This window comes from Tigriopus californicus, chromosome 5 (assembly GCF_007210705.1).
Source record: "Tigriopus californicus strain San Diego chromosome 5, Tcal_SD_v2.1, whole genome shotgun sequence".
Taxonomy (NCBI): Eukaryota; Metazoa; Arthropoda; class Copepoda; order Harpacticoida; family Harpacticidae; genus Tigriopus; species Tigriopus californicus.
Window position 1 is genome coordinate 6,666,009 of NC_081444.1, and position 9,961 is coordinate 6,675,969.

The 9,961-nt window shown below is 43.1% G+C and overlaps 2 protein-coding genes across 7 annotated transcripts in view; one reads left to right on the forward strand and one right to left on the reverse strand.

Annotated features, from left to right (window-relative positions):
- The window catches only part of LOC131880300 (differentially expressed in FDCP 8-like), a 10,004-nt gene extending 4,315 nt beyond the window's left edge, over positions 1 to 5,689 (forward strand). For 2 of the 4 annotated variants that reach the window (XM_059226895.1, XM_059226896.1), the window contains exons 2-4: positions 1,927 to 2,243; positions 2,353 to 2,412; positions 3,838 to 5,689. In XM_059226895.1, the coding sequence (XP_059082878.1) occupies positions 4,345 to 5,619 (1,275 nt within the window). In that variant the 5' untranslated portion in view covers positions 1,927 to 2,243; positions 2,353 to 2,412; positions 3,838 to 4,344 and the 3' untranslated portion in view covers positions 5,620 to 5,689. The remainder of the gene's footprint in view (positions 1 to 1,926; positions 2,244 to 2,352; positions 2,413 to 3,837) is intronic. The other 2 variants (XM_059226897.1, XM_059226898.1) reach the window with 1 other exon arrangement.
- Positions 5,690 to 6,123: 434 nt separating this feature from the next.
- LOC131880296 (solute carrier family 45 member 3-like) overlaps positions 6,124 to 9,961 on the reverse strand; it is a 13,856-nt gene continuing 10,018 nt past the window's right edge. For all 3 annotated transcript variants that reach the window (XM_059226889.1, XM_059226890.1, XM_059226888.1), the window contains 3 exons: positions 8,858 to 9,449; positions 7,759 to 8,005; positions 6,124 to 6,869 (listed from right to left, as the gene is read on the reverse strand). In XM_059226889.1, coding sequence (XP_059082872.1) covers positions 6,409 to 6,869; positions 7,759 to 8,005; positions 8,858 to 9,449 — 1,300 coding nt within the window. In that variant the 3' untranslated portion in view covers positions 6,124 to 6,408. The remainder of the gene's footprint in view (positions 6,870 to 7,758; positions 8,006 to 8,857; positions 9,450 to 9,961) is intronic.

A 9,961-nucleotide genomic window follows, 5' to 3' on the forward strand; every position in this document is an offset into this window, starting at 1 on the left:
TTAACTAGAGTTGCACTGTCCACTGGTTACCGATTCAGCTGCAGTAAAAGACCACAACAAACTCGATTTTTACTCTTCAATGTTACTTCTTCGATGATGAAACTGAAAAACATGAAGTACCGAATGCATCACTTCTTTCATGATCAAAGAGAGCACCTTCACTTAATAGTTTGTACTACAAACCGGCCCTGAACTGTTCCTTTCACCGCCGGTCAGCCCTTAGACCTACCCTACTATGACAGCCACCGCAAAGATAATAGTGTTTGGCTTACCCTTGGTCAATGTTATATCTTACAATTTGCTCTATTAGAGTTGCTAATCAAAACTTAGAATAAGATTTACGACGACTTTTGTCTCGAATCTTTGGCAAAAAACATGTCTGAAGAGTGAGTGGATGTTGTAGCGTCATGTTGTATCCTTAAATACGATAAATATTACGTCCTGTCCAGTTTTCTGTTTCGTTGCCCTTTCCTTTTTGTTTGAAAGTGCACGCTTCTCACTTGTCCAAAGGTCCTTGACTATTTCCATCAAAACTTTTCAGGTGTGATGAAGTTTTGCCATTCAAGACTTAGTGGCATTAGGTTTTCATTTGTATTTTAGAGCCGGAAATAAAATTTCAATGCCAATGTAGGTAAATCCAATTATCAATGTCTATACATGACTCTAGGGCAAACAAGCAAGAAGTTATCAGTTTGGTCGTAAATATTTTCACAAGCGACACCTCACATTTTCAAAAATCGATTACAAACTCTTTTGAAGAACCCCATCTAAATCTCTGACAAGATGATACCTTTGAGAGCGAAATGTTATTGAATGTATATGACATATTCAGACTTTGACGGAGGCTAATATTGACTTCGCATGCTTCTCAATGCCATGCATGAATTCAAACTTTTGACAAGGACATCGAAACGAATTGCAAAATGTGTTCTTAATGAGGCAGGGCCGTCCTTGGGAGCAACCTCTTCCATTCTTCTATTGGTACTGAGCCATCCCAACTTCTCCTGATATATGTGCGAATCATGCCTCGAACACAGGTAGGGCTTGTCATGCGTTATTACGGTGCAAGTTTCCATCCGAACCACTTTCCTTAGTAGTCCAAGCATGGCTGTGCAACTAGAAGTTGGTGCATCCTGGTTGGTTGTGCGCCTGTTTTCCTCTTGATAGGAGCGAGCCACTCTCGATAGTTTACGTGGACAGAATCGAATAGACCTTTGGTCTTCTGGAATTATCTCCAGAATTCAGGCCGAGGTTGAGTTCGACGTTTCCCTTGTTCTCTTGACGCACAACAAAACCTTAGTTGACCTCTCTTGTCCGTCGTTACCAGTCGATTAACTCTGCTAGGTTCCTTCTGTCTGGTTGATCCCTTTCTACTAACTTTGAAGTACTGAGATATTTCGGTTCCAGAGGAACTGAGGAGTGTACAACATGTGACTGAACACTTGCTTTAAAACACTCTTTGAAGCTCTTTGGTTCTGTTAGCTTGTCTTTGGCAAGGTCGTATCGCGTGTTGTTAGTACAAGTTGAACCAGCCCTGATCGATCGCGGTGTTTGATTTCATGAAAAGTCATAGTGACAGTGTTCGAGGACTTGGAGTTGACTAGAATGGCTTTGCTCTCAGTGTATCAACATTGGACTGCATAAGCATCATACGGAGAACATTTGTTTGCCTTAGAAAAAAAAATCCCATCCCTGTCATTTGCTTCGAGTGTGCGATCTTTAGTCGAGTTTGTTCTTTGGTGGATGCATGTATGGTGGGTGAATGATGTCCCCCATTGGCCACCAAACTCGTCAGCAGACACATTTCGAGCGTTTCTCAGTGTTTGCGTTTCTATGTGGGACTTGTCAATAACATCTTAGAGAGGTTTTGCTGCTATTTGCACACTTCCTAAAAGGTCCATCCCAATTACATTTCTTCCAATTCAGCATCTTCGTGTTTGAACTTCGCGAGAAGAAAAATCGGAGTCAAAGAGAGATAAAGGAGGCGATCTTATGGACTCGGTTCGTGTGGGTGCCGACGGTATCTGTTGATCTAATTTGCCAATCAAGCACGTCTTACCCTCATGTTCCGCAAGAAAATCAGGACTGCCTCCAGCACCTTGCCCGCACTTCCTAGTTTTCCTAACTCAGAACAGATCGAGGCGGACCTCGACGCCGCTTCTGGACACGATGTCATCTTTGTGACCCAAGTGCCGGACAATTTGACGGAGACCCAATTTCACCTGCGATTCCAGAACCAGCAGGTAGTTTGTGCAAAAAGGCCCGACTGACTGGCGACCTTTGGACGTCTGTCTCATCTTTTCTCAGTCGCGTTCTGCTTTTTTTTTCAATCTCTCTCTTCCTTCCCTCTAGTTGGACACGGCTGGTAGTGATAACGACGTCGAGGTGGTGGATTTACCCCTCTATGACAAGGTGAGCCAGCTCTCAGAGACTATTGAAGCTCCAAAATGAGTGGTGATGATTCTCCCGCGTCTCAAGTCTTGCTCAATCAGACCTACTTTGCTCACTATTGGGGAGGTCTGATCGGGCGGGACGATTTAGTGCCCTCAGTTCAGCTAGTTCATAACCCTTGGCTCTATTCAGTGATTTGTTCGTCGCTCGTGGGACTCTCAGGCTTATTCCCTGTGTTCCTTCTCTCATTGGGCAAGACCAATGAGAACAGACTCAGATTCATGCTCAGCTTCGCCTGTGGTGGTCTCTTGGGCGATGTGTTCCTACACTTACTCCCCGAGGCCTATGAGCGGGTTCGACACGCTGAAGATATTCATACAGCTCACACACTCACTGGTTTGTGGATCTTGGCCGGGATCCTGGTGTTCACCGTGATCGAAATGCTTTGCAAGGACGATGAGTCAAGTCGTGAAAGTGGGATCAAGGTGGAAGGATACCTAAATCTAGCCGCTAATTGCATTGACAACTTTGCTCACGGGCTGGCCGTGGGCGGGGCGTTCCTGGTGGACAACAAAACCGGATTCATCACCACGGCTTGTATACTCATGCACGAGATTCCCCACGAAATTGGCGACTTTGCTATTCTGATGAAGTCCGGCTTCTCCAAGATGGAAGCGGCCAAAGCCCAAATGACCACGGCCTCGTTGGGAATCATGGGCGCATTAGTGGCACTCTTTCTTGACTCCTACTTGGCCATCGATGCCTACACATTTTGGATCATTCCATTCACAAGTGGGGGTTTTCTACACATTGCTTTGGTGGGAGTCTTGCCCGACTTGATGAAATCCAGCTCAGTGGTTGATAGTGTGAGGATCTTGAGCGGCATTGGACTTGGCATCGTTGTCATGATGGCCGTTTCAACTTTCTAGTCCACCACATCCATCCCATACATACTGATAAACAGTCTTCTTATTTTTTTTTCATTCTGCCAACCAAAGTACTCTCCTTCATATATATTCGATAGATAAATGTTACGCGTACGAGCCAAATGATGACATTTTTCGACAGAATGAAAACTCTTATTGTGATATGATTACTATTAACATGGCTTACACCGATTACTTTGAGACCGTCGATGTCAAACTGTGATATCTTGGTGACCTATTGAAATAAACCTTTGATGTGAGTCTTGACTTTGAGTTGAATATCACCACCACTTTGGAGCTTGAAATGTTGCTTTGATATAGGGTAGTTTTCATGGTTCAGCCAAGGAAATGACAAGTGCATTCAAGCAAAGGCACGTTTGAAAGTAAAAACAACGCACCATGAAATGTCACTTTTTGGTAATCTAAAATCACTACTACCTAGGCTTAAAGATGTAACTTAATCTTTTTCACGTTGGTTGTTATTATTGCATCGCACGATAAATAAACATTTCTAATTTAGGTGATTGCCCACAATTTGAACTTGGAACGACTCAAATCCTTGAAGACACGATTATCTAACGCCCTTGAGACATTGGATAAAGAGACGCCACAAATTGAAGAGGGGACGGAGACCCTGCAAAAACTCTTGTCCGATACCAAGGACAAATTTGAGGACGTCAAGTCCTTAAAAACCTTTTCTCGACCTCGACAATAAGGCAGCCATGCAAACCCAATTGGAAATCCCGTTTCCGTGTTCTCGTCACGCGGAGATTGTTTACAATTCCTTGAGGGTCGATGCTGAGCCCAAAAGAAGTGGGATGACCAAATCGTTGAAAGTGGACGAGAATGTGCTGACTGTCAAATTTGAATGTGCCGAGGCTCGAACCATGCGAGTTAGTGTGAACACCTTTCTGGATCTTCTCATCCTGGTTACTCAAACCATTGACAGTTTTGCCTTGAAAACCGACGATAAGTAGTGAACAAAACAGACTAACGAAGTGAAAAACAAACTTTTTATTTTTCCACAATGATGCTCACTCCTGCAGTTAAGTCAAAGAGTATGGAGGTGCCTATTTCCGGATCTCCGGAATTGCCAGATTCTCCAGAATTGAACAAAGAGGATAAGGTCAAACGTATTGCGTCGGATTCAGATTCCAGCGAAGGATTCGACATGACGATCAATCATTTCAAAAGCAACAATTTGGACGACCAAAAGGAGGTAATCGAGGCCATTGAAAGCTGTAAGAGAGCCATCCTGGAGACTACCGCGAGTACAGACAGCCGCAAGGACATGGTACAAACCTTAATCAAACTCCGTATCCGACTCCACGACCTCCAAATACGGGAAGCCGCCCCCGTACAAGCTTTTGAAACCCAAGGCCACGTGTTTGTCAGCTATGACAAAAGCAGCAATATTCCGGGGATGGCAAACAGTCGCAAGATCTACTGTCAACAATGCGCCTCAAACATATGGGTATATTTGCAATCCTCGCAGCATTGTCGCGAATGTGGCTTCTCGGTCCACGCCACATGCATGGACAAGATCATGCGAGGCTGTGTGGCCATTAAGGTCAAGACCCAGCCGGACTTTATCCTGGATATTTGTCCCGAGAAGAGCATGCCTCGAATCAAATACCGATGCATGGAATGCGACGGAAAGCTCTCTTGGAACAACTTGTCTCGGAGACCTCGCCTCTGCGACTACACCGGGTTGTGGTTCTGTCCCACTTGCCACTGGAACGATACGGCAATCACCCCCGCCCGTGTGGTCATGGATTGGGATTTCGAGCCTCGACCCGTGAGCCAAGCCTCGAAACAGTATCTCTTCCTGATGCAAAACAAGCCCGTGTTGAAGGTTCATGAGATCAACAGCTGCTTGCACGCGGCCATTCCGGAATTGGGCGTCGTTCAGCAATTGAGAAACACCATCATCGTCATGAAGAAGTACTTGACGGTGTGTCGTCTCGCCGGAGAGCAACGTTTGCTTCTGCTCTTGGCCAATCGTCAACACTTTGTGGATGACGCAGATCATTATTCCATGACTGATTTGTTGGAGGTCAATTCTGGAGTGCTTCAACCCGCTTTAGAGGCGGTCATCGAGAAATTCGCGTCGCATATCAAAAACTGCATCTTGTGCACGGCCAAGAGCTACCATTGCGAGTTGTGTGATAGCGACGAGAAACTATTTCCATTCGATGACATGAGCGCATCTTGCGAGAAATGCAACACTGTCTTCCATCGAGATTGCTTTCCCACTAATACGAAATGCCCGAAGTGCAAGCGGATTTCCTCTCGATCCTGAATGACTCGTCTGGACTTGAATCGAACAATCGTGGATATTGATATTCTTGTACCTTATAACTGATCAATACTTCGAAACAAAGATGAAACTGATCAATAAAGGGGTTGTTTCTTTTGTCATTTTCGGCCTTCCTCTTGATTCATTCCAGATGCCGAATGTTCGATTTGAAGACGTCACGGAGTGCAATCTTCGGGACTTCGAGCATTTACTAATCTGCCTCTTTCCGGTTCCTTATCCCAAGTCATTCATGAGAGATATACTACAAGGGAAAATACACGCGGTAATGGTCTTCTTGGAAGGAAATCCTCGTCCCTCAGCAGGTATGTCTTGGCGTATGAAGTCGTCCGAAGTCTGCGAATTGCTCAATTTTGGGGTCCTGGTCCTCCAAAGGCGACAAGGCATTGGCACTCAACTTCTGACCCAACTCTTGGAATCTCATCCCTACTGTGATATCGAGCTCCACGTCCATGCGGCCAATGAGGATGCAATAAGTTTTTATAAGAGTAAAAAATTCAAAATTGACAAAGATATTCCACACTATTACCCGAGGTTGGATCCACACAATGCTTATTTGATGACCTTGCGTCAAAGAAGCTGAATAAATTTGGTCTTTCTGGTATTGAATCGTATCTTAATATGTCTATATTATTAGTACACAAGATATAGATCTTAATGCATCGTATATAGTCACAGATGTAGTTACGTACATCAAAATATTGCTTGAGGAGAAGTTCGCCACGTGAATAATATTATGGCACCTCTCCAAGGTTTCGTTCACCTATCACATTCTCATTTAACATTGAACTTATGCATATCACTGGGGCAGAAAACAACTTTGGTAGCACTATAGGCAGCGACAAATCCGCAAATAGAGGCCATTATAATGTAAAGATGGGGCAGTCCGGACATCTCGACTAGTTGTCCCATCACCAAGGACAAGATGATTTGGGACATGTAGTAAGCCGTGTCCAAAATGGCAATGTCTTGCCCGTAACCGCCCCCATCACTGCGAGCTTTGAAGTAGACATTGGCTTGAGCATGGTAGAACGTGATGAGGGTATTTGGCACTGAAGTGATGACCGTGAAGCCAATGCCGGAGATGGCGGCGCAAACGTTCAACACGGTCACATTTGGGAAGAGTACGGTGAAGAGCATGGCGAATGCAAAGCTCAAAAGGCCAAAAATGTACGTGTTTCGAAGGCCAATCACGGCGGTGAGCTGATTTTGCAAGAAAACGGCAAAAAGAAACGCTAAATAGAGAAAACGAGAATAAAGGATGATTTAAGTTTGGGTCTCAAGATGTCAGTGCGACTGAACATGTTTTCAACATGGAAGACATTTATATACGTAGAGACCTATGCAAATATGTAGAAGATGATGTTGATGATTGTTTTTACTTTGGATATTTCCAAATTAGGTGCCTGAAAAGATGCTACATCAACATCAGCTTACTATGAACCACATTTGAGCATCTTTTCGTTAGTAGAGAGTCAAATTATGTTTCATTAAAGTGAAATATTTTTTCGTTCGATGTTGGTACCAAAATCTTAGCCAGCATTTTTTTGTTTAAAATAATTTTACAATTTGTTTGAACTGCAGCAATATTTTTCCTCAATTCCTGTAATACATGAAGGAAGAAATTCCTACAATAAATGGAAGATGTGTTATTCCCCATTTGAATAGATTGAGGCTGTAGTAAATCATTTTATTAAACTGAACAACGTGCTTTCCTGCTTTAATACAGAACATACAGAAGCCCACATGTTCCCTAAAATGGCGCCCTTTTTTAGCACAAGGTGCACTCTTACTTCAACAACAAGTACTACAGGTGAATGAGAATTGTACTGTTCAAAAATGTTCAATCACATCTTCGGAAAGTAAAATAAATGTATTCCAGGTGTTTGACCGTTTACTCAAAATTTTATCATTTAGGATAAAATATGAAACAAACACCTATTTCATAACTAAACATTCATGAACTACCAAAATGACCCTCTTACAAGCGCTTGCACAAATGATCAATCCCTGTCAAACGTTGGGTTGTGAAATCGATAATTTTCAAATAGCAAACCAATCTTATTATTCTACAATAGTTCTAAGCGGTTCCGCACGTCAAATTTAGTCGCAAACATTTCATACCAGTTATGCTATGTAACAGGAGCCCCAACGAACCAACCCGGACGCCTTCATCGAAACGTCTGGCTTCTATTGTGCCCAATTCTGCATTTGCTCGGCCGCCAAAAACGACTGTAGCCACGAAATCGGTACAGAACATGACATGAGACATGACGGCCATCCACGAAAACAAATCTGTCCAGAAGATTTGTTGAAGAATGCCAGGAGATGATCGAATCATGCCAATCACCTTCAAAGGCCAGTCTGTGACCTAAGGGAGAAAAATGCACCATCATTTTGGTATCCCTGACCAGTTAAGATTTTTGGAAATGTTTCATACCAAAGCTAATATCTTTTTGCACCCTTCTTTCCTGTAGTAATAGGATTAAGTATTTGAATATGATCCTAGGTACCACGTAATACCGGTTGGCGGTGAACTTGCTTCAAATTTTTCAAGCACGTCTGTTTTTCATGTAATTAATTTAGCCCTTTCAAAGAAAAAAGCAATGATAATGAAACCTTAGGTTAGAGGAGGCCTATTTATTGATGAAAGATGTGCCCGCCAAAAAATTTTTTATGCTGATTGCGGCATTTCGATTGTCGGGCCCGTATTCGCAGCCACATGGTGTATAAGTTAAATTGAAGTTGAATTGTATCGTAACCACAAACGGTCGTCAAAGGCATAAAATACTTAAAAGTTAAGTGGTTTTCCATAAAAGCCATCCATTTCAGGTTAGATATTTTCACCAGGGCAAAACAATCGGAAATTACATAAATTCCATCTGAAACCTCAGGCCAGTTGGGGTGCAGTATGTCAAGGGATAAGATGTGTAAAATTCAGTCTTTTTTACATGAAAAAGATTTCGACAAAAAAACTGAAGAGTTGATGGCATGTAAACGAATTGTAACATTTCAAAACCCAATTCAAGAGCATTACGCTAATGAAGACATTTTCCATTATCCCTTTACCTCCATAGTAGTAAGTATACAGGTATACATTGCCATTCTGAAGTTTAAAAACTGAAATAAAAATTCATTCACGTTCCTGGTTCCACATGTCTAAACGAAAAAGCCAAAGTAAAAACGAGACAATAACAATAGAATCACCACTCGTGTTCATTACGCGTTTTAATAGGTGCCCAAGCGAACGGGGAAGGCAAATCCAGAAACCGAACCGACACAAATGCGAGTGCAAAATGACACACAGAGTGCAAAGCCGTGACGAGCCCGAGTCCTTGGGTCCGAAGTCCTCTCCCGAGAAGAGTGCCGCATCCTCAAAGTTGACCGTGACACCCATAGGCGACTGTACCATAATGAAATTCACGTTGTCCTCGTCTCCCGAGCTGTACCCGTTATCCGAGAGCGAATCTGAGATCACTGAATAGCTAAGCAAGTCCATGCCTTTCACGGGCACATAAGGCTGCTCTCGGGCCACTACCATGGTTACACCAAAGCAAATGAGGAAGAGCACTAACACCACCACGATGGCTGTCTGCTCCACCGTGCCCACGAAATGGCCGATTTCCTCCCAGTTCAAGGCCGACAGGAGGTAACCGATGCACGAGCCCAGACTCAGCATGCTACTGTACACGAGGTAACCTTTGTCTGGATCATTTGATGAGTGTAGGTAGTCAGCCATGAGGGATTCGCAAGGGTTGATGGCGGCCTGAGAGGCGTAATCCACAACGACCACGCTCATGGCGACCACTATCATCCTATGAAAGATATCATGAAGTTGGATCAATTATTCTTTATTTAGCTTTGCCACTTGCGAGACTTGGAACAACGAATGTTGACTCAGAGAGGTAGAGAAGATGAAAGTGTATTGATTGAGGGCAAACATGACGGAAGCCCACTCCTGGCCATTGGTTTATTTGGTTTGGGGTTTTAAGAGCTTTATTAACACTAAGAGGGAAAGGAATCCCCAGTATTGTTAAAATGAAAGATTATAATTTGTCTAATTATTTCAATTAATATGATATTTGGCCTTCAACTAATTCGAGTTGGCAGACCGGGCTAGCCTTTGAATATATGGTTAACCTAGAATACTTATCAAAAAAGTCAAAAAACCTGGGTTAGGACATGGCTTATAAATGCAGTGGAAAACTTACAGTATCAGATGCCTTTCATTCAGTTTTAAGGAGAGAGTCAATATTGAATGAAGATGGTTTGGAAAAAGCGAGAAAATCAAACTGTTTTGGCTGATTTTACTCCCATGCACAAGTTT